This window comes from Humulus lupulus, chromosome 3 (assembly GCF_963169125.1).
Source record: "Humulus lupulus chromosome 3, drHumLupu1.1, whole genome shotgun sequence".
Lineage (NCBI taxonomy): Eukaryota > Viridiplantae > Streptophyta > Magnoliopsida > Rosales > Cannabaceae > Humulus > Humulus lupulus.
In genome coordinates this window covers 283,424,501-283,449,232 of record NC_084795.1, presented here as the reverse complement: position 1 = coordinate 283,449,232, position 24,732 = coordinate 283,424,501, and the positions used below count along the sequence as shown (strand labels likewise).

General features: G+C 33.4%; 4 protein-coding genes and 1 long non-coding RNA gene across 7 annotated transcripts; 3 read left to right on the top strand and 2 right to left on the bottom strand.

Annotated features, from left to right (window-relative positions):
* Positions 1-22: 22 nt before the first annotated feature.
* Positions 23-3,501, bottom strand: LOC133824788 (1-aminocyclopropane-1-carboxylate oxidase homolog 1-like). The gene is made up of 2 exons (XM_062257764.1): positions 3,302-3,501; positions 23-173 (listed from the first exon to the last, which is right to left on the bottom strand). Exons 1-2 carry the CDS (start codon positions 3,499-3,501, stop codon positions 26-28), a joined length of 348 nt encoding a protein of 115 aa, XP_062113748.1. The 3' UTR covers positions 23-25.
* On the top strand, positions 1,368-3,429 carry LOC133824789 (uncharacterized). Of its 3 annotated transcripts, none has more exons than XR_009888569.1 (6): positions 1,368-1,522; positions 1,609-1,674; positions 2,360-2,512; positions 2,661-2,734; positions 3,079-3,213; positions 3,308-3,429. It is a non-coding gene; the product is annotated as an uncharacterized LOC133824789 (long non-coding RNA). The 3 variants fall into 3 exon arrangements; XR_009888571.1 differs by having other exon boundaries at positions 2,652-2,734; XR_009888570.1 differs by having other exon boundaries at positions 1,609-2,064.
* Positions 3,502-6,328: 2,827 nt separating the features above from the next.
* On the bottom strand, positions 6,329-7,667 carry LOC133825848 (1-aminocyclopropane-1-carboxylate oxidase homolog 1-like). The gene is made up of 3 exons (XM_062258741.1): positions 7,183-7,667; positions 6,773-7,106; positions 6,329-6,676 (listed from the first exon to the last, which is right to left on the bottom strand). Exons 1-3 carry the CDS (start codon positions 7,665-7,667, stop codon positions 6,398-6,400), a joined length of 1,098 nt encoding a protein of 365 aa, XP_062114725.1. The 3' UTR covers positions 6,329-6,397.
* Positions 7,668-16,041: 8,374 nt separating this feature from the next.
* Positions 16,042-17,832, top strand: LOC133824787 (presenilin-like protein At1g08700). Its single transcript, XM_062257763.1, has one exon. It carries the CDS (start codon positions 16,082-16,084, stop codon positions 17,438-17,440), a length of 1,359 nt encoding a protein of 452 aa, XP_062113747.1. The 5' UTR covers positions 16,042-16,081; the 3' UTR covers positions 17,441-17,832.
* Positions 17,833-18,579: 747 nt separating this feature from the next.
* LOC133825847 (uncharacterized) lies at positions 18,580-19,155 on the top strand. The gene has a single exon (XM_062258740.1). It carries the CDS (start codon positions 18,580-18,582, stop codon positions 19,153-19,155), a length of 576 nt encoding a protein of 191 aa, XP_062114724.1.
* The last annotated feature ends 5,577 nt before the right edge of the window (positions 19,156-24,732 follow it).

Below are 24,732 nucleotides of genomic sequence, written 5' to 3'. Positions count from 1 at the left end.
CGAATAATAATTAGTGAATATTATTTTAACTTAGAGGTCTGAATAAAAATGGGCTTAGACAACTCACCTCCTTGCGAAGCCTTTCAATCCGTAAGTGCCATAAGTTGGAGATATTGTCAGAAGAAGGGTTTCCAACCTCCCTCATCTCTTTGTTGATATGGGATTGCCCTCTGCTGAAGAAAATTTACAGCCCAAAGGAGAGTAAGAATAAGGAGTATTGGAGCAAGATTAGGCATATACACTATGTTGAGTTTCTCTAAGCTTGCATTTACCATCCATCACATGCCAATCATCTAGACTACAATAACTTCGGTATGTATTTGCTCTGCCAATGTGTTTATTTTGTTTAGCACATTCCTTGATCTGTTTTACTTATTGTTCTTCGGATAGTGATCGTTTTACTTTTGAGATTTTTATGTCTCAAGATGTTTTGTTATTTTTCTTTTACATATCAGAATTAAGAGTTCAGAGTGCCTATTTCTTTCAATTAACATGTGATTTCTTAATTTAAGCTCCAACACAAGTGCACATTTTTCTTTTTCATGGACAAGTATAGTTTGTTTATTGAAGTGACCAATATTACTCTAATCAAACAATCACCTCGTACAATAAGTAGAGTAACAGAATTCTTAAAATAACTACACATGATAAATTATAAATTGAACTCAGCCCAATTTTTTTCTTTTGCAAAATGGTGTTAATGTGTATAGTTTATTATGGTTAATATGGCTCACTTTGTTTTGACAGGCTTTATGTATACTGAGACTCTAAGAGTGGAACTATTTGTGCAAGATCATTAGAATTGAACACTTTGAAAGAAGCTTGTTGAAATCGGTTACCAAATAAAAGGTCTTGTTACTTCTGTTTTCTTAACTTACTTTTGTTAAGTGTGTATAAAAGGGTGTCACCTCTCTTTGTTTTTTACTTACTGATCATTTTGTAATCAAAAGCAAGAAAACTTTGAGTGTGGTGTGTGAATACAAGAGAGATTAGATTGTTGTGCGTTCTGGGATTTCTTTGTACAGGGAAGTGAGAATATTGTAGAAGAAGGTGACACCATTGTTTTGTGCTACCATTTCAGATTAGTGCAGAGGAGAAGAACCAGCTCTATATATCATCTTGGTGTTCGCATTCTATTATTGTTCTAATATTCTTAAGTTCAATACTGTTCGAATTTCTGGTTTGAACAAGTGCTGTCAGTTTTGCTTTCTTGGTTGTATGCATTGTCTATTGCAGGTTAGATTGAAGTCTAAAAGATGTGTACTAAAGAGAGGTAGGTGTGGTGTTTGATTGAGTGACTATATAGGGACCTTGTTGACTCTGCTGCCTTGGACGTAGGACCTGATTATTTACGACATCCCTCTGCTATTTGAGTATAATTGGGTAAAGAAAATTTACGACACAAAGGAGAGTGAGAATTAGGAGTACTCGAGCAAGATTAGTCACATGCTACATGTTAAATTTATTTGAGCTTGCATTTACCTCATTCAGACAACTCTGAACATGAAATCAATTAATTGAGGTATGTATTTGATCTTCATATGCATTTATTTTGTTTGTTCAGTTTTATTCTCTATATTTATGACTTGTTTATTTTGATGATTTCAGCTTCACCATGCTTTCACCACTTAACCAATGCCTAATGGTTAAAGTCTGGCTTTAGCACATTCCCAGGTTTGTTTTACATATTGTTATTCGGATGCTAACTGTTTTATTTATTCATATTTTTTATGTCTCAAGATGTTTTTGTTATTTTTCTTTTACATATCGAAACTAAGACTTCAGAGTGCCTATTTCATTTTCTTAATAAAAGCTTATTCAACACAAGTGCACCTTTTTCTTTTTCATGGACAAGTGTTTCGGTTTAAGTATCGTTTGTTTTCTAAAGAGAGCAATATTATCTCAATCATACAAAATAGTGTTACTGTGTATGGTTTGTTATGGTAGATATTCTTATGTATTGCTCACTTTGATTTGACAGGCTTTATGCAAACTGAGAATCTAAGATCATTACATTTGAATTGTAAAGAAGGAAGCTTGCTGAAATCAGTTGCCAAATTAAAGGTCTTAGCTAATTCTGTTATTTCTGTTTTCTTAACTTAGTTTTTTCAAGTGTGTAAAAAAAGGTGTCACCTCTCTTAGAATTTTACTTACTGATCATTTTGTAATCAAAAGCAAGAAAAATTTGAGTGTGGTGTGTGAATACAAGAGAGTTTAGAGTGTTGTGAGTGGTGTGTGAATATATCTTGATGTACATATTCTATTATTGTTCTAACATTCCCTAGTTCAATTAATATTTTTTTATTACTGTTTGAATTTCTGTTCAAACAAGTTGTTGTTCAATTAATATGCATAACAGGTTAGATTGAAGTTGGTGTTGAGTGTTGCATCCTCAACAAAGCTCTTGAGTCCCTTGTTACAATTTCAGATGACGATAAGAAAGCCCTGTTTTCGGTGGACTGACCTGAGTTTGTTCAACCAATGGAGTGCATGAGCTACTAATTTAAATGAGGTGTGTTTACAATTTACAGTTTGGGTTCACATTGTCAAATCACACTGCTTGAATCTTGTATATTTTGTATGTATTTTTCTTCGATTAATCGTTGATCTAGAGAGGTATTATTTTACATATACTCAAAACTATTTGTTAGTTATTGCAGAACCACTATGAGAGCTCCAACTGTTGAAATCCATATCAGTTCAGAATGACCAAAATATCAAAATGGGAACTCAGGTTAGCAAAATTCAATACAAAAGTTTCAGATTTTATTTTTCACGCTCGAAACACATTTCATATGGAAAAAGACATCAAGCAAGTAAACCATTTTCTTACTTTTGATCTCAGGTGTCACCCTTATGATATTCAGTAAAATAATTAATGAAAATTGAAAGCCTTAGCCATCCCAGTCATAGACATGTTTGTTTACATAGAGATGTGATTATTTGTATCAACAACATCATTTTTTGCTTTTATTTTTCAAAGGCCAAAGTTTCTTTGGAGAATATTTGTAGAGAAGTTCTTGTTTCGCCTAAATACTCCATGATAAAATTTATGTGTATACATCTCTACTTTTGCAGAACAATATATTCACATCTAGATCAGCTTCTATCAGGGAGTAATTTTAAGTTCACAAGTTTATGGATTCAATTCAAGAGATGGAAGTCACACTTGGGAAAGCTATAAGCTTGGGACAAGTTTATGGGTTCACACATGTATGTTAACAAAGTTATGAATTCTCATAATAATTTAAGCAAAAGTTGAGTACTTTTCGTAATCATTTCCAATTGGGATGTCACATACCTGCAGGCTGCTGGATATTCTTCAGGCTTTGGTGGATTGGGAGCCATGAGGCACATTAAAGTGTCCCTCCAACTTGCAGATTTCGACACATAAAGATCAAAGTTGCTAAGGAACTGAACTTTTTTCATCTTGTCGCAAGAGTAGAACTCCATCTTCAGTTTCTGCTGTTGCTCATTGAATTTTCTTACTCCTTCAATCATTTCATCCAACACATCTTGAGGTATCCCATGGTTAATAACAAGCTTCTCTGATTTCGCCTACGATCGTTTCATCCATATTTTGAAGGTCCACAGTTGGTGCTTTGAACTGGGGGTAGCCTGAGTGACCATCTGACATAATAGATGATGAATAATCTTCAGGTGGCATAACAAAGATTTCAGGAAGAGTAGCAATCCCAGCATCAACAAGTCCTTTCACACCAGCCTTTGTGTCATCAAAGTCTCTCAATGCTTTTGCTCTGTCATAAACCTCTTTACTCTCAGCTTCTGAATTCTCTTCTTCTAGATTGAAATCCATTTTTGTTAACTTAGAAGCCTCTTGCCTTGAACTTATTCTGCTTTAAATTGATGTAGTTGTATTTAGTTAAGTAAAAATAATAATATATCTGTTGTATGTGCTTATGGAACTTACAGAGAATTGTCAATATTGATTCAATTTGAATAGAGAAATTGGGATAGTAAAGCTATATTGATTCACCTATGTGATTTTTTTTTCCCTTTCTATTCAGTTACTTTCATGGCAGCATAGAATAATTTAGCATATGTAGCTTGACCCTAAAGTCATGAGAAATTTCATTTTTATCTATATATATAATTAAAAAAAAACAAGTTAGTTTTAAGTTATATATATGTTAGATTTTTAAATTTGAATATATTGTTTTAGTTTATTTTATTTAGAATATTTCATTTTTATCCATATACTAGTGGGGGATTTTTTTAAGTCACGAGAATTTTCATTTTTTATTAATATATATATATATTTATTTATATAGACTAGTTGGGGATTGGGTGTTCTAGTATCCACACTAATATTCATATTTGTTTTAATTAAAAAAAAAGTAACAAGTAAGTTTTAAATAATATATATTTGAAAAATTATCAATTTGGTCAACATTTGATCTGGAACAATCGGCAACATTCGATCGGTTCTGCTGCAATCTGAATTTTTTTTTTTCAAATTTGAATTTTTTTTCTAGGTCTAAACTTTTTTTTTTAGATCTGGAACTAACTTGTAAAAAAATTAATGTTTAGGTAAACAGTTGCTCATATTATTACAGATATACCTTCTTTTTCATAAGTTACAGATTAAAACTCGTTTGTTTTCTTTGGATTTGTAATTTTTTTTATCTCAAGTCTGCAATAGGTAACTGGTTACCTTCACGCTCTGTTATGTGTATATTTATGTGTTCTTTATGGTAACCGGTTACCTTCACGTTCTGGTATGTGTGTATATTTCTGGGTTTTTTTTTTTTCTATCTTCAGATCTGCAATAGGTAATTGATTACCTTAACGTTCTGATATGAGTATATTTCTGGGTTCTTTACGGTAACCAGTTACCTTCATGTTCTGGTATGGGTGTATATTTCTAGGTTCTTTATGGTAACCGGTTACCTCCACGTTCTGATATGTGTGTACATTTCTGGGTTATAAGATTAGATCATGTATTTTTTTTCTTTCAAATTTAATGTTTCTTTTAATATTTAATATAAGTAACTCGTCGCCCCTCGTATGGTAACTGGTTACCCCTCCTATGGTAGAAGGTTACTTCTATCAGGATAACTGATTACCCCTCCTGATACTTGTTATTTAACCTAGTTCTAGAATTTTTTTTTACATAACTGTGAAAAATCAATCAAGTAACTGGTTACCTTACCCAGACTTTGAAAAAAAACATACAATCTAAAATAAAAAAGGAAAAAATGTTTATAATAAATAAAAAAATGATAAACACAATTCTTATTGCAAGATAAAAAATAAAAAAAAATTACAAAACAACCAAAGAAAAATTTAATATAAAAAAATCAAATAAATTAAAAAATAATAATCAAATTACAAACGTACCCTTCCGAATTAACAAAACTTGATTAAGAGTAAAACTATAACATAAAACAACTTTTATATAAAAATATAGGAAAATAAACCCATAAAAGTGAAAATTCTTAAAAAAAAGTCATATATAAACAATTTTTTAAAAAGCCATAATTTTACAAACTCTATCAAAAATCTCGTATAAAATGTAATTTCTTCTTTGAAATACGACACCAATACAATTGGGCAATTTGCTTTTATTTTCCATCTTACACTAGTATAAAAGTTATGCTCATTTTGCATTAGATATATATGGGTGCACTCTTAATGGTTACTAGCCATAGATGGTTACTTTAATATTAACCGTTAGATTAAGATCAATAGTCCATATTTATAGTTGTTAATTAATATTTCTAAAAATAAATTTTGATTTTTTCAAATTTTTGGAAGGTTTACCTGATGAAAAACATGTATTTATTATGAAAATATAATATTATAAAATTTTCATTTTTCAAATGCATGTCAATTTCTAAATCTCATTGGTTGGAAACACCATTAATTATGGCAAACAAAAAATAACTAAATTCGAAATTAGTGTAGAAAAAAATATTTACTTGTTGTTGACTTGCTATACCAAATTACTATGTTACCACATGATCATAATTATTAGTACCCATCTATGGGTAGTAACCATTGAGAAATCTTCCATATATATATCACTATTATGCAAAACTCTAGCACCACCATCACAGCCAACAACTCTTGCTTGACCTTCACCACCACCAAAGTCAACAGCTCTCGCTCAATCTCTTGATGTGGACAGAGTAATATTCTTTTCTTAATTAATTAATCATTACTCAACCTTAATGATTATAATAAACTTAATAACTTGATTGATTCGACGAACAAAGGCACATGAGAAACAGATACATACTTTTCTGAAATGAAAAAGTCAAACTAGAAATTGAAGACATTGTACATGACAGAGGACTGTGATGCATTATTTTGTACCAGTTCACTCAAATGCATGAAATGAACCAACGGTTAGGTTTCATTTTGATGACTTGTTTCAATCTTTCTGCTTTGCTTCCATGGCAGGCTGCCGCAGTTTCGCCAGTGCAGCTCCACCAAGTGCTGCATTGGCAAAAGACTCGATGTAGTCCGCGATGGTGGTCTCTTGGTACAGCGCTGGACTTTCGGGTGTCAGCAACTCCTTGATAGGACCATACTTCTTATCAGACTTCTCAAAATTTGTTGTGAAGAAGTAACCAACTGAGATTCTTGGACTAGGAGTGGGGTTTGCCAGCACTCTATGCTCAACACTTTTGAACTTGTCATTAGAGATTAGCTGCATGTGAAGAAGAACACAAAGAAAAATGATAATGTCAATCAAGATTGTATCAATCTCAAACTCAATCAATGAAAATGTTAAGAGCATTTGTACTTGCAAGAGGTCTCCAACATTGATCACAAGTGTTCCTTCTTCTGGGGGAATATCAATCCATTGGTTCTGGTGCAGAACTTGAAGTCCCCCTATTTTCTGATCTTGTAGAAGTATAGTGAGAAAATCAGGATCTGTGTGCTTGGCATGTCCCAAGGTCTTAGCTGGTTCAGGGCATGTTGGATAGTAATGGCAGTAAAAGACATTCCCTTTGGCACATTCCATATCTATAAGGTGGTTAGGAACAAGACCAAGCGCCTGCGAAATCAACCGAAATAGAGTGTCGCCTAACTTGTTAAGCTGCTCAGAGTAGTCCTTCAGTATATCCCTGCCATTCCTGGACAACAAGAGCATATTATTAACAAAGTTATGGATTGAATCTTTAACCAAAACAAGTTATGGATGTTACACACCAGTAGAATACTGGTGGATATTGGTCAGGCTCTGGTGGATTGGGAGCCATATGGCACATCAGAGTGTCCCTCCAACTTGCAAATTTTGACCTGTAAAGATCAAAGTTGCTAGTGTACCGAACTTTTCTTGTGTTGTCACGAGAGTAGAACTGCACCTTCACTTCCTGCTCTTGCTCATAGAATCTTCTTACTCCTTCAATCATGTCATCCAAAACATCTTGAGGTATCCCATGGTTGATGACTTTGAAGAATCCCCATGACTTACAAGCTTCTCTGATTTCGCCTATGATCGTCGATTCATTCATAGTTTGAAGGTCTATAGTTGGTACCTTGAACTCATGATCATCTGGGATAACAAAGATTGGAGGAAGAGTAGTAATCCCAGTATCAACAAGTCCTTTCACACCAGCCTTTGTGTCATCAAAGTCTTTCAATGCTTTTGCTCTCTCAGCTTCTGAATTCTGTCCTTCTAGATTGGAATCCATTTCTTTAAACTTAGGAGGCTCTTTCCTTGAACTTCTGCTTAAACTTGATGTAGATGTATTAAGTAAGACAACTTATTATTATAGATCTTACAAACTAAGCTAAGGTCGTTTCTCTGACTTAATAATAATAATAATAATAATTGTGAAAATAATATGTTTTTTTTAAGTCATTTTGCACTCACTCTTACTTAGTTTTGATAATATTTTGTAACCAGCTGTCTATAAATTTCGACCAGCTCTTTGAAAAATTTCGACCAACTGGCTAGAGTGTCGAATGTCATTTTGTAAAAACTTATTAAAACTATGTCAGAATGCAAAATAAATTAAAAAAATAAGTTATTTTGCTAAGATTTCTAATAATAATAAGAGAAATTACTCATTTGGTACCCTATGTTTTTGCAAAATATCATTTTGGTATATTCTGTTTTCAATAATGCTCATATGGTACCCTGTATTTTAAAATTATACATATTTGATACCCTAGACTCAGATTTGATAGATAAAATTTTGTCAATATGATCAAACTGTCATCAATTATATGTAATTAAATTTAAATTTAGAACTTACATAATTGACAGCAGTTTGATTAAATTGGTAAAATTTTATTAATTAAATTTGAGTTTAGAGTACCAAATATGTACGATTTTAAAATACAGGGTACTATATGAGTATTATTGAAAACAGAGGGTACCAAAATAATACTTTGCAAAAACACAAGGTACCAAATGGTTACCTACCCAATAAGCTAATAATAATAAAACAGTATATATTATTAATTTCCTCTTTTTTTTTGAGAGAGAATTGTCAATATTCTTTACTCACCAAATTTCTCATTTCACCTATGTGACACATATTTTTCTTTTCTTTTCTGTTACTTATTTCATTTCATGGCAACATGGAATAATTTAGCATGTGGCTTGACATTAAAGTCAAGGGAAATTTCATTTTTATCTATATACTAGTTGGGGATTTTAATCTATACATATATATATACTAGTTGGAGATACACTAATATTCAAACTTGTTTTATTACAAAAAAAATAACAAGTTTGTTTTAGATTAGATATATGTTTGACAAATTATCATGTCAGGCATTATTGTTATATATATAAAAAAAAAATTCATTTAAGCCTACATGAATGTTTGCACGTTTATGATAATTACATTAAAAAAAAAAGTATTGTTGCATGATCTTTGTTAGAAAAAACAAAGTTATTTTTTTAGAGTATTCTTAAGTAATAACTCAATAAAAAATTATTAAAATAATAAAAAATTGATGTTGCTAATTGTACCATGTGTCTTTATTAAACTCTAAATAAAAAACAGAGAATAAATGTATAGGATAATACTTAAAAAAGTATGCACTGGTACATACTTTTTGTGTTTCTTGGCTCCTGAACAGTTTTTAGCGCGATTTTTTTATGACTGTATATTTTATTTATTTAGAGCATCCTATAAATTTTTAATAAATTCCGAATAATTTACAATGCCAAAAACTAGATTTAAATATGCTATTTTCTACATGCATACAAAAAATTAGTCACAAGTGCAACAATCTATTTGAATTATGTAAGAGAGAGTTTTAAAGAGAGGGATCATCATCATCATGTCTAAGAATTTTGTCCTTGCCACATTTGAATGTGCAATTGTTCTGATCATTGTACTTCTAGTACAAGCTCAATCAGATAATACTACATTAATTCTGTTTGGCTTAGCTTATTTTTCGTTGTTTTTAGCTTCTAAGATTAAGAAAATACTTTTAAGATTGTTTGGGTAAAAAATAAAAAATATTTTTTTAATATATAACATCTTTTTTGAGAAGCTAAGATTTCAAAAAATCTTTTTGAGAAGTTATTTTATAATTTACTCATAAAAAAATCTTTTTTAATGAACACCCAATCACTTTAAAACAAAATTTTCATTAAACAGGAATACTAAGTTTTATGTTCAAGGACAAATAAGAAGAAAAAAAAAGTTGAATTGTGACATTGATTTTGAGATGTAATGTTGATGTTGATTTTGAATTGTGATTTTGATTATTAAATTTGGGTTTGAAATGTGATGGTGAAATATGTGTATCTAGTTATTTGGTTTGATTTTGTATTTGGGAGTTTGTTTTTCTTAATTTAGGTTTTAAGAATAGTATTTAGGTTTAGGTTTATGTAACGACCTACTTCTTTAAAGACGCTACTAAGTGAGTTTTAAACGTGCAATTAACTCGCGAATCGAGATTTTAGATTAAAAGTGTGGCTAAACTATAATAAAAAGTCATATAATTTGAAAATATAATCATTCATTGAAATTATAAAGAGTTATACATTTGGGATCCCATGTTGCCGAAGAATCGCGTCAACACAGGAATTAAAGGGTAATGGAATATTGATAACCCTACAAAATAGAGTTATTTCACCACTTTTTATGTGCTAATTGTTGCTTAATTCTTGAGTTTTTTAGTAATTTATTAAGTTTTTAAGTAATTTTGAATTTATTAGGCTTAATTTAATTTTATAGATTTTTGTGTGTTTTTATAGTTATTTTGTTGTAAAATATTGTAGTTAATTATGTAAATTATTATTGTTTAGTTTGGGGTAAAAAAATGTTGTTTTATTGAAACTAAATGTTAAATATAAATAAAGTTATAATTAATATTTTTAAAGAATTAACTTGATTTATTTTATAGTGAAAATATGTTATTATGATTTATTTTATATTTATTTTGTAGGGAAAATAATGCATTTTTTGCTATTGAGGAGAAAGAAAAATGAAGGAAATGTGATATTTTCAAGGAAAGAAAGCAAAAGAAGTGGCATTTCTGATAAGCACCTGCCCAAGCCCTATTCGGCCCAAGTTGCCAGGCCCATCCCTGCCTGGCCATGCCTGCTGCCTTCATTCCATCAGCTTCCCAGCTGCCTCAAGCCTTCCACGCCTGGCACATCACATTCAGCAAGCTCCAGCAGCTTCATTCCACGGATCAGGCCCATTCTCCTCACTAGCCAGAAACGGGCCCAATCAAGCCAACCCATCAACTCCACCCCAATCTCCTACCAGCTGCCCTTCAGCACCTCGCTTCAGCCCCAGCCGTACACCATCATTCGACTATCACCTAGCCTCAGCGTGAAGCACCAACACATCTCCTGCCAGCCGCCTCAATGCCAGCCAATCAACCCAAGCCCATGCATGCCCAATTTTATTGAGCCAAACATTGTCCCCTTTGTTAAAATACCAAATTTTTCCCCAATGTTTACACACATTTTACCTCAAAACATCATTATTACACCCTATAATTTACCTCTATTTTCATATTATCATTAAGTTAATTAATTTAATCAATTTAATTAATTTAAATTGATTATTTTAACATACTCATTTTGGCTATAAATATGGAGTTTTGAAGACCATTGAGGGTATCCATTTTTAGAGGGAGGTTACTATACCATAATTTCTACACATTCAAAACCTCTCAATTCTCTTCATCTTATTCTTCTTTTTGGTTATTTTCTATGTATTTTTAGAGGAAAAATTTGGGGGTTCATCCTCCAAATTTTCCTATTTATGTTGTAATTTTTAGTTTGTATTTGCTATTCTAGTTATGAGTTTCTAATCTTTTTAAGATTATTAAGGTGATGATGAAACAATTTGTAACTAGATAGTATTTATTTTGTATGTTGATTTCCCATTTTGTGCAACAAAGTTTATGGAATTTTCTTCTTCAAATATCTTCTTTCATCTTAAATATCATGTTGTACGCCCTGATTTTCCCACGGGCTGATTAGCAAGCCGAGCTGCGGCCTAACCATGATTACCTCATGGTCATCCCCAGGGGCCGGAGCTTCTGTCGTAGTGTCGTGCCTCTTAGCTCGAGGAATCCCCAAGGGCTCGCCTTCACTGCCCAAGGCCGGGGCAGGGATTCCGAAGGCCGAAGACTGAGCTAAGTATGAAGCTCGGGGTACGAGCTTCATATGGAGGCTATGACCCTTTCTGAAGTCAACACACGCAAGGTAAACGTGCATATATCATGCATCACGTGTCTGATATCCCCTTGACTTCTCGGACACGCAGCAGGAACGTGCGTATTCAGACACCCACGACTGGGTTGGGCCATGCGGCCCATTACCTCCTTACCTATTGATTTGACCACACTTATGTGTCAGGTTTAGGAATTAATCATGAATGTCACAGAATTGATACGACAAGTAAGAAGGTCACGGGATGACCTTCTTACCAACTTCCAGGTGCCTTCTCCTATAAATATGGAGACCCTGGGAGTTGATAGTGGTTGGAAAAATAATCTCTTGTAAGAAATACTCTGTAATCAAATACTCAGTATAGATCAATAATATTGACTAGTGGACAAGAAGGATTTTAACCTTCGAACCACTTAAAAAACGTGTCTTGAGTCACCTCTTTCATCCTCTAAGATCATATATCTGTTTCGGTTCTACATTTGGCACTAATCCATTTCTCTTCTTCTCTTAATTACCTGTTGGCGAAGAACTGCGTCAACACATGTATTTTGGATTGTTAGCACATATTTAAACTTTGTTCTTCATTAGTGCAAATACATAATATTCTTTGTGTAAGATGTGTCATTAAATTGTACACATTCATGCTTAGAACAAAAATATTATGTTTTGCCTTATAAATAATGTTCATTTATTTATTTGTTATTTCATTAGATTGATTTACACTAAATGCTTTGAAATTATAATTTTGAAAAGTGAAGAAAAATATTATCATTTTAGAAGTAATTTGTGCTTAAAATTATAAATCTATTTGGAAAATGATAGTTTGATTTGTTTTAACTATCACTAAAACTTGGGAATTAATATACTTATAAATATTATTGAACTTATATTTTGTGGTCTAATCCTTAATAATCTTATTTTACCATCTTGATTTTTACTTTTAATTTATGTTTATATATTTATCTTTAATATCTTTATTATTGTATTTTATTTTATTTTTATTATACAAAAATTCTCATCAATCTTTGGAACTAGGTTAGAATTTATTAATTTTTGTTTAAAATAGTTTTCTTTTAAATTTTAGACAACTCCTTTGGGTTCGATCTCAAGCTTACACGAAAACTATTCTATAAATACGATTCGTGCGCTTGCGAGTATAAATATTTAAAACATACCCGTTTTGGGTCCATCAAATATGATTTATTTATTATTTGAGAATATTGGGAATAACGGGAATTGGAGGATGTTAATTATGATTAACGGGATTAGAGAAGAAATGACACTTTTGCCCTTGGTGGATGTTAAGGAATCACGATCATCTATCTTTCTCTTCCTTGTCCTTTGAATTTTGAAGCTAAGATTGAGGGTTCGCTAGGAGATTAAGGTTGGAGGTTCTAGGCTTTTGTTCAACCATTGATGGGGCTGCAAACCTGAGTTTAAGGTGAGAATTTAGCCATGATTTTTGCAGGTTTTGCTCTGTTTTGAAGTTAGTTTTTGAGCTAGAACTTTTGATTATAGAAGTGGTTATTTGAGGTGATTTTAATTCGGTTAAAGCTTGGTTTTTGTGGTTAAACTAGTGGATATGATGTGTTGATGGTTGGTTTTGATTTTGGGTTAGTTTAATGGAGGTTTGATTGAGGTTCTTGGCTGGTTTTAATGGAGAAAATGGTCGGGGGGCTCTGTTCGTGGGGGCAAGTCGCGACATGGTTAGGCAGGTCACGACCCACCCCAGTGCCTAGGTTGAGCATGCTCTCTGACTTGGGGCGCACCGCGACTTGCTAGACCAAGTCGCAACTTGCCCTTTCCTTTTATGCTAGGGAGGAGTTTTCAAGGGCTTACACTTGGGGGTTCAATTCTTAAGGCTCGAGATTGAATCTACTAACCATTTGAGTATGATTCGAAGTCCTGGGAGTGAGGTTTAGGTCAATAACCTTTTATTGTTGATTTTATTGATGGAGTTCCATATTTGGTTATGACTAGGTGACCGCTAAGGGATCAAATGATCGATTGTTCTCAAGGGTTGTTTTTAACTTGTTTCAAGCTCGAACCAGAAGTAAGAAAATTGCACTCAGTATGTGACATGCATGGTAATTAATGAAGCATGTTGTGTGCTCTATATGTGGACATTGATTGCATATTAAATGCTTAGCAATCTTGCTTATCTGTGAATGGTACTGACTTATTAGTCAGTGACATTGGTGTCAGTATTGACTGTGAAGTTGTGACTCATTAGTCAAGTTTAACAGTAGTATTGAGCATTGGTCGTATGGTATTGGCTTATGAGTCAAGAATGGTATTAGCGTGTTTAACGCAAGCCGAAAAGATTAGATCTAATCGACATAAGCATTATCGTCATAAGCGTGAAATGCTTGTCTAGTCTAAAGGCTAGTTACTTAGATTCGGGGTCAGAAGGCCCAGGTGACTGCATTGTCACGCAGCTATGGGTGCGGAGCCCAAGTTTGTGACTTATTCATCAGTCACTTATCTGATTCAAGTTCGTGACTCCATAGTCACTCTTCTGGTTTAAGTTCATGACTTACTCATCAGTCACTTATCTGATTAGGGCTACGCGCGCCCAACATGATTATTAGAATCTCGATACCATCTAATTAGGACTACACGCCCCAGCATGATTATTAGAATCTCGATATTACCTAATTTGGGCTACAAGCCCAGCATGATTATCATAATCATCAATTGATATTGAATACATGCAATAATGAGTTTTCTTGCTGAGCCTTGGCTCACATGTGCTATGTGGTGTAGGTAAAGGGAAAGAAAATCTCACCCAGCCTTGAGTGGAGAGCTTAGGTGGCGATGTGTACATATGCGGTCGCTTGACCACCATGGCCAAGGTGTTTCTCAGGGGAACTAGGGGTTAACCCTATATTTTTGCCACTTAGGTCAGCGGGTTATAATTTTTACACTGTAATGATCATTTTGGATTGTAAATAACTTTGTAAACACTTTTATTATGGGCCCATATACAATTTTATGTCTTAAATAAAATATATCCATTCCTTTTAATATAAAATTTTCACCCTGGCCTATTAATAACACCTAGATGCACGTTTATAAACAAATGACTCGCTTAGCGAGTTAATCACGATTTAAAGTTCACAGTAACGGTCTTGGAGCAACTAAGGCGTTACAAGTAACCAGTTATCCTGAGAGGAGTAATTTTCTGCCATAAGAAGGGTAACAAGTTACCATAAGAGGGGTGATGGATTACTCATATTAAATATGAAAAGAAACATCAAATTTGAAGGAAAAGATGAAGAACACTTCATTAAAAAAAGGAATAAGTAACTATGATTTTAGTAACATTGGTAACCAGCTACCATAAAGAACTCAAAAATATACACACACATTAGAATGTGAAGATAACCAGTCACCCTCATAAATATACACATAAAGAACGTGAAGGAAACCAGTTACCACAAATCTGAAGACAGAAAAAAAAAAATGAGATCCACCACCTTTCCCTTCTCTCTCATCTTCTTCATATAATTTTTTTTTCCAAATTTTAATGTTGCTATTAGAGTAACTGGTTACCCATTCACGTTTTCATATTTTTATTAGTTTTCTTTCCAAATATTGGTGTTCCTATAAGTGTTACAGTAAAAAGAAAATGCCGAAAAAATTGATTTGAATTTTTTTACATATAGAGAAAAAAAATATAAAAATATTACAATAATAAAATATAATAAATACAAAATAGTAAAATAATTATGTATGTTAAAATATATGTGTGAAAAAAAATGAAAAAGTTGGAATGAGAAAAGATTAAGTACAAAAAATGAAGAAAAAAGAAGGAAGAAAACTAAAAAATATGAAAAAAAGAAAAAAAAGAAATGATGAAGGAAAAAAATATATATGAATGAATAAAAATAAAAAGAAGAAGAAGAAAAATAATGGAAAAATTGAAAGAAAAAAAATATGAATGAAAAAATTGGTAGAAAAAAATGAAAAAAAAAACATGGAAGAAGAAAAAAAGAAAGAACAAAAATCTAGTGTGAAAAAAATAGAAGGATAAAATAATAAATAAAAAATAGAAAAAAAAAGAAAACTAAAAAATATGAACAAAATAATACAAATGAAAGAAAAAAATGAATAAAAATGAAAAGAATAAGAAGAATAATAATAGAAAAATGGAAAGAAAAATAGGAGGATTGAAAAAATGGTAAAAAAGTAAAAAAAAATGAAAGAAAAAATAAATAAGTAAAAAAAAGAAAAATAACTAAAAAAATAATTATAAATTATAAATGTGATAAAAAAAAATATAAAATTTTTATATTTTAATTAGCTAATAATTTATACTAAAATAATATTTTTGAAAAATTCTCATAAATAAATACATAAATAATAATAATAAATATATAAATCCAAAATTTTGTCTTTACAAAAAACTTCCCAAACGAAAACCAAACCCCAAAAAGCTCCATAGCTATGGAGTCAAGCATCCTAGATTCGATCGGAACGGAGATCGTGGGCGTAATGTGCCCAGTATCAATCTGCATGCTCCTCGTCGTCCTCCTCGTCTACTCCCTCTACTCCTCTTCCGCCGCCGCTCCTCCCATCCGCACCGCCGCCAACCTCGTCTACATGGAGAGCCCTTCTGACTCCGTCACCCAAAAGCTCGAGGGCTCGCTCCTCAACGCCTTGGTCTTCGTCATCTTCGTCGCCATCGTCACCTTCCTCCTCGTCCTCCTCTACTACTACAATTTCACCAATTTTCTCAAGAACTACATGAGGTTCTCTGCCTTCTTCGTCCTCGCCATGATCGGGGGATCGATCTTCTTCTCCATTGTTCAGCATTTCTCCATACCAATCGACTCCGTCACTTGCTTTCTCTTGCTCTTCAACTTCTCCGTCGTTGGGGTTCTGTCGCTGTTCTCCGCTGGGTTTCCGATTCTCTTGAGGCAAGCGTATATGGTTTCTTTGGGGATCTTCGTGGCCACTTGGTTCACCAAATTGCCGGAGTGGACTACTTGGACTCTTCTCGTGGCTTTGGCTGTGTACGATTTGGTGGCGGTTTTGGCTCCAGGCGGTCCGCTCAAGCTTTTGGTTGAGCTAGCCTCGAGTCGAGATGAGGAGCTTCCGGCTTTGGTTTACGAGGCTCGCCCCACGGTCTCGAGAGAAGTTGAAAATCGGGGGTCCCCATTGAGGCTTTTGGCAACTGGGGTTTCCGATACAGGTTCGGTCGAGCTTCAGGCAATTTCACAGGACAATTCGAATAGAATTAGGAGCGAAGAAGAAGGTGGCAGCGGTGATGGCAATTTCACAGCCGTTGAAGTTAGGAACTTTGTGAATGAGAGAGGTGTTTTGAGTGAGGAAGATGAAGAGGAGAGGTCCCCATTGGTGTTGAATTCAATTGGGAGGCATTCTGCAAGCAGTGATTCGCCACTGTCTGATCGAGCCAGGGCGAATGGGGGCCGGGAAAATGTAGTGCCTGTGGAGGAGGAGATGTCTCCTCTTGTTGAGCTAATGGGATTGGGAAATGAGAGAGAAGTAACAAGAGAAGGAGTGGAGTTATCGAGCAGAGGTATTAAACTTGGTCTTGGTGACTTTATTTTCTATAGTGTTCTTGTTGGAAGAGCAGCCATGTATGATCTTATGACTGTGTATGCTTGTTACCTTGCCATTATTTGTGGACTTGGCTGCACTCTCATTTTGTTGTCTGTGTACCGAAGAGCTCTGCCTGCTCTCCCCATATCCATTGCTTTGGGTGTTCTTTTTTACTTCTTGACTCGCATATTAATGGAACCTTTTATTGTTGGGACAGCTACAAACTTATTGATGTTTTGATTCTCCATTGATGAAATTAGTTGTTGAGAGATGCTAATGGCTTGCAACAGTGCATATTTTTTAGGGAAGAGAATTCTTATGTTTAATTTTTTGGAGGGGCGGGGACTGGCATAATTTGGTACAGACTAGACATTAGACAATGCAGTGCAGCCTTGTTCATAATGATTTGTAGTTGAGAAGATGTAATTTTTTACTGACCTTTAGGTCCTTACATCAATATATATATATATGAAAATTGATTTAGAGCATAGAAATGATGATGATCGAATCGATTATCTTGTTTTATCTCCATTTACATGAAGCTAGTGGTTTTCATGTCCCTAAATGTGCTGCCTGTTCTTTTTGTACAATAAATAATGAAGATATAGTATAGACTATGTTATGTTATTGTTGATTTTCAGACAGCACATCTCTAGCATTGTTTTTTGTTTTAAGCTCTGGTTGTGCTCTGTCTTTTGTTTGTAAAATGGTTATTTTGAGTTGGAGACAGAGATGGGCGATCATGATGGATGTATTCGTCACTCGCTCTTGCTTTGAGACATGGCTAATGCCATAATGTGCATCCAAGGTAACACGATTTTTATTTTGCGCCACTGTGTGACCTTTGGTGGTTTAATAATTTGTTGAGCAGAAGGGCTTATTCTTAATGATCATAAATTCATGCTTTCATGGAAATATCTAGCTCAGAAAAAGAATTTTAGTATATGTAGTACTTAGAGATGACTATATAACTTGAATAATTGCAAATGTTAGTCATGTTTCTTGAGGTTGGCACCGATAGGGATTGTGGTGCAGTAATAAAAAGGGGAAGAAATTTAGGAGAGCAGAGAGCTTGAGAAATTAGTGAGGGAAGCAAAAAAGGAACAAGTGCGAGATGATCACGGTGGAAGGGCGTGGAGGAAAAAGTACAGAGAGAGAAATTAAGATTTCAAATTTCAATTCTGTAACACTTTGATAAATGGATACATAGAATGACAAGAATCATGTTCTTGCAATGTACAGTTTGAGTATATATATACATGTATTTATGGAGAATTTTGGTGTCATTCTAGTGTCAATGAAATAATTAAAATGTTCCAAGGGAAAAGTAAATCACATTCTTTGCTGGAACTTTCTCAAGGAAGTTGAAATTTGTTCAAATGAAACTATTACTTTTGATTAGCTGGAACTTTCTGGGCTCTCGATTAATTTGCAGAAATGTCAAAGTGTTGGGAATTAACGTGTCTGAGGAGGTGGTGGAGTCTCGAGCTAGGGAGATAGGTTGTGAAATGGGCCAGTGGCCGATTCAGTATTTGGGTCTCCCTCTGGGAGCTTCCCCTCGTTCCAAAAGGTTTTGGGAACCTGTGGTTTCGAAGTGTGCTAAATGTTTGGATGGTTGGAAGAGTGATTTTCTGTCACGAGGTGGTAGATTGGCTCTTATTCAGTTCCGGATCCCTAAGAATGTGGCAGGGATTATTGAGAAGTTGATGCGAGATTTTCTGTGGGAGGGTGCGGACTGGTCGGGGCCGGACCATTTGGTTTCTTGGCTAGAAGTTTGTAATTCGCGAGGCCACGGGGGTTTGGGTATTGGGAATCTTGTGAAGAGAAATAAGGCTTTTCTTATGAAATGGTTATGGCGGTTTCCTTTAGAAGATTATCTTAAGGTTTTCTTTGTAATAGGTAGCAATTATGCACTTGCTGGAACTTGTTCTAATTTATTTTCTGTGTTTAAATAGGGACAAGTTTCAGAGTCCTTGGTAGGTTTTAGCCCCACGGATCATAAAGTAAAGTGAAATTTAGTTCTTGATTTGATTTTGTGAAGAAAAAAAAGATTGTGGTGCTAGACCTATTGAGTTCCTTGATATGATGCTAGACCTTCATTCCCATTTTCATTCAATAATACTAAACCCAACAGAAAAATCAACTCATTTGGGGATTTAATATTAAAAAAAAAACTGAAGTTGTGGTTATTCAAAATTAAATAAATCTAATCATTATTAATTAATAAAGTAATAGCTGAGCAGCTTTTGTTTGGAAAAGTCATTTGCCTTCTAAGGTCAAAGTTTTTGCTTGGTTGTTATACCTTGAGTGTCTCAATGTTCATGAAATTATGTAACTTCATGTGTTCTCTATGAGACTGGTGTAGAGTTCTGAAGGAATTTGATCTTTTAGAGAGTTCATGGGACAAAATTAGATATTGGGTGGCTATTTGGGGTGTATGATGTTTAAGGACTTTAAAGATATACCATTCTCTAATTTATATAGGGAATGACAATATTTTATGTAAATTTATATTCTTGTTCTGTGTTATCGTGTGTCTTTTGTACCTTCTTTAAACAACCACTTCTTGGAGGCCATCAGTGTTTATCAGTCAGCCAAGAGGGTGCCGATTATGCCTTTGATGGGCAGAGGTATAGTTCTTCTCTTTTTGATGGTCTAAGGTGTTTTGTTGTTGCATCATTCTTTGATAATGTTGTGAAGAGAGCTTTGTGCTAGGGGTGAACATTTGATTCGAAAAACCCGCAACCCGGAAACCCGTTTTTTTTTGCAAAACTCGTCAGATTTGAGTGAAATCTGTTCCGAACCATGATCCAACATAGTTTGGGTCAGGTTCGAGTTTTGAAACTAAGGACGCATGGGTTCGGGTTACACCCGAACTCGAACATAATTTTTTACTTTAGAGATTAATGCATTTTTAAAAAAAATTTATCAAGACCCAATTTGTAAAAATTCAACATTACCAAACTAACAAGAAAGTTAAAAAACATGTGAAAAGTAAAAAAAAAATTAAAAAAGTGTCAAAAAAATAATATTTTTGAATTTTTTTAACCAAGGCCCATTTTCGACCCAAAGCCCATTTTTAGACCAATCCCACCCGAAATCCAACTCCACCTGACCCGACCAAACCCGACACTTGAAACCCGAAGTCACCCCAAAAACTAAAAACTTCATAGTGGGTTCGGTACCCTATTTTCCCACCCAAAACTTGCAAAACCCAAACCTGATGCATCCGAAATCTGAAAATCTGACCCGTGTGCACCCCTATGTACAACGAGGTGTTGGCTTGCAAGGCTCGAAACTAGTTTGGAGATGTAGTTTGCTCGCATTCTCAAGTTGTGGTGTGAGCTATTCAAGCTGGGATTAGCCTGGAGTAGAGGCTTCTTCACTTGGTGCTGGTGTGTGGTATGTTGATTAAGCAGTTTGTAGCTGAGATTTGTTGGATTAATAGGGAGAGAAATGAGGGAGCTCATGTTCTTGTATGTTTGGGAGGTGGAACCTCTTGTGGTGATCGATTTGTTCCAAGTTTGCCAAATAAAGTCATCTTTGTTAGAAAAAAAATGGAAGTTTAATGATTGTCCCACATGAAGAAATATAGCATCATTGTGTCATTACAAAGACTATATATGTGATAAAATGAGACTTGTAAGGGAGTGTTATAAAAATAATATATTCATCAAATTATTTTAAATTAAATAAAATATTATTTGTTTCTTTTATATTAAAGAAAGAAAGTAAAATGTGTTTGGGTTGGAAGCTATCAAATTTAGTGGGATTATATCATGTAATAATTGAGTGGCAATTAAATGTTGGAAATTGGATTGGAAATTTTGTTTGTGTTGGAAGCTCTTAGTTTAATGCTTGTTAATTGTTATTAGCAATAAGAATATCATTCACATAAGTCAAAATGAAATGAAAACTGTAGATTAATAACAATGTATAATTATCACATAAAATTATAAGAACAAAGCATAAATTATAAAATAAATAAAATTCATGGAAGAGTAAAATTACATCACTTAAATAATTAGAATCTGCACAACATATAATTGAACATTGCAAAAATAAAATACAAACTCAAAGGAAAAATCAAGAAACAAAAAAACAAAACGATCTATGTCGTTGAATACTAAACTTTTTCTTTGAATAACACCCAAGACTTAATACTCTATTTTGAGTAAGACTGACAATATAGGTGTTTAACGCCCAAAATGTGACTACACTAAGCGGTAGTTGTAGTAAGATCGGGCGGTCGATCCACAATGAGGTAACCTAAAATCAAAAGGTTAGTAGAAAATAGCACAAAAAGTTAGTAACAAGAAGTAAATAAAATTGTAAATGGAAAGATGTTTGAGATTTTGGTATTGTATTTTGATAAAGTGATGAAATGAGATAAGTGAAATAAAAGTAAGATGTAATCAAGAGTTTGAGAAAATGAAAGGTTTCAAGAATCATCCATTTGCTTGTTTAGTTACTTGGTTACTTGATTTACAAAAATACACAAGTAAATAGTTCACATCCCAACATTTACTTGGAAAATCTAACATTAAAGTCCATAGTTTTTCTAACAAAAGTTCATTTGAGTTATAAGGTTCTTTACTTTAAAAGCACAATGTTAATCTTATGAAAAATCTAAAAATGACAAAATACCCAAGGGCAATAATGCAATAGAAGATTATACATAAAATTATGTATCAATATTATTTTTACTAATTAGAAGCACGTAGAAAGAGCATGACTAATCCTATATACTATTAGCATAAGTAAATAGAGATAACAAAATAAAGATAGAGATGAAAGAATATAAATAACTCAAATATATTACATTAAGAACATAGTAGATCAAAGTAGCAAAATAACATCACTTGCATATGGAATCATCCCTAACCTTCCTAGGAAGATTAGGCCATTATGCTCATGATTCTCACAAAATTCTAAAAAGAAAATATGAGAAGAAAGTGAGTGGAAATTTTGCTATAGTTTCTCTACTCTAAAAATTACATACATAATGTGAAGAGAGTGTCCCTATTTATAGATGGAGAAAATGACTAAAAAGAAATTAAACAACAAAATGAGGTTTACAAAATAAATCTGAACTATTAATAATAAAATATGATTTTGAAAAATCAAATCTTATTATTAATATTACCCTAGCTATTTTTGTGTATAGTCAAAATGCTCTTTTTCTAAAATACCACAAAAACATGATCTATAAAGCTCAAAATAGCAATTTACAAAGCCCAATACCCACAAAACATGGCTGGTGACACAAGAGGGTTTTGACCCATTTTCAGCCAATGGGAAACTGCCACGTAGGCGGCTGGCTGGGGTGTTGATGCATTGGGCTGACTTTGGGCTGCTGGAACCGTGGGCCTTTGTTAGGGAATGGTCACGTTGTACAAGCTGAAGGAAATATGCATATATGTGCATTTGGGCCTTTGGTGATGAATGGCTTGACTTGGGCCTTTGCTGAAGGAGAAAAGGAGGTCACGTGAAGATCACAATGCTGAAGGGAAAGCTGGTGGAGATCACATGCTGGGTCAATGCATTTGGGGGAAAGGAGCAGACACGTGGCGCATTGGGAGGGCGACACCTGGCGGGTGGACAAGGAAAGAAAAATGGCAATGGTCATATTTGGGCTTGGGCCAAATGGGCTGAACCTCATTTCTTTAAAAATACCACTTTCTTCATTTTCTTTATCAGTTTTAACTATTTCTCTATTCTCCATTTTTATTAGTGTCCAAATGCAATTTATTTCCTGAAAATTAAACATAAATTAAATTAAAATTAATATTTTCAATTATAAAATATATTACAATAAATTTATGAAAATATTAATTGAAACTTAATTTATTTTACACTTTAAAACTAATTAATTTGCATTTTTGAGCACTAATCAATAGGTAATGACACGACAACATGACTCGAAAATGATACGAAATTAGCAGGTTTGGGTTTAGCATAAACATGTACGGGTCAAAATAAATTAAATTTGATTAGACACGATTAAATTTCAAGTCAAAATCAGGTTAACCTACTAAACTTGAAATTTACATGTTTAACACGATTAATATAAATTACTAAACAATTCATAGATAGGTTAACCTGAACTTAACCTATTTATTAATATATTTATGATATATATGTTTACTACATTCATTTAAAAATTAAAAATTAAAAGAATAAAATAATTTTTTCTTTTGGAGATTTTATGTATGATTTATGTTTTGATTATGAATTTATAGGTTAAAATGAACTTCTGTAACATATAAATATGTGTTATATATGTTAAAATGATTTGTTTGAACATGTTTATCATTTTTATATTATCTATGTGGGTCAAATAAGTTATAAATATGTTCAAAATATAAAAGTGTCATGAAATGTTAACATGATTGGTTTAAATAACCATGTTAAATGTGTTATGTCACGGGTTAACCTATTTATAAATATGTCGTGTTCGTGTTTACAGTTTATGATGTGTAATTTAATTGTGTCGTGTTTGTGTTGAATATAATCACGTCTTGTCAAAATCGTGCTAGCCCAAAGCACGACACGATAACACGAATTGACAACCCTAATTTCTAGTCCTTGGTAAATGCTTGAGGCTTTTTTTAAGAAGAATGAGAATTGAGATTGAACAAACCTTCAATTTCACAAGACAAGCACTTTCTTATTGAATTTCTTGGAGAAAACTTGTGTTCTTGGAGAGCTAGAGAGAGAGTTGATTAGTGTGACTAAGGCTTCACAACTCTAAATGACAATTTTTATAATATAGGCACCATCATTAAGCTTAACCAATAAGATTAATTTTTTAAACACCTATTTTTGGAGCAAAGATTGGCACTACCAACCCAGTGGGTGGTGACACATTGCCACCCAAGCGACATGTGGCCTTCTAACAGGCAATTCCTGCCTGCTTTTTGCAAGCTTCAAGCGACATGTCGCCCTATGGTCAGTAACATGTTGCCACTAAGGTTGGTCAACATCTTCGTTCTGATGCCAAATTAATTCTAAATGTCCCCAAACTTTTTGAAAATACTCAGATAACTCATTACATCACTTTAGACAAAAAAAAAATCAATTATATATGCGTACAACAAAAACTTATATTTTGACTTCAACGTAAGTGAAAATCATTAACTGTTTTGCACTACAATGTGTAAACAACTTAACTAGGGGTGCACACGGGTTGGGTTTTTGGGTTCGGAAATGATGTACCGAACCCGCTCTTAATTTTTCAGTTTTTTGGGTAATTTCGGGTTTGTTCGGGTCGGGTCGGGTCGAGTTTCGGGTGGGATTGGGCCGAAAATGGGTTTTGTGCTGAAAATGGGCCTTGATCATTTTTTTTTTAAAATACAAATTTTTTGACACTTTTTAATTATTTTTTTACTTTTCACATGTTTTTTTTTAACTTTGTTGTTAGTTTGGTTCAATTGATTTTTTACAAATTAGGTCTTGGTAAAATTTTTTGAAAGGGTAGGGGTTAGGGTGTTTTTGTCATCAAATTTGAATTAAAATTAAAATAATTTTCT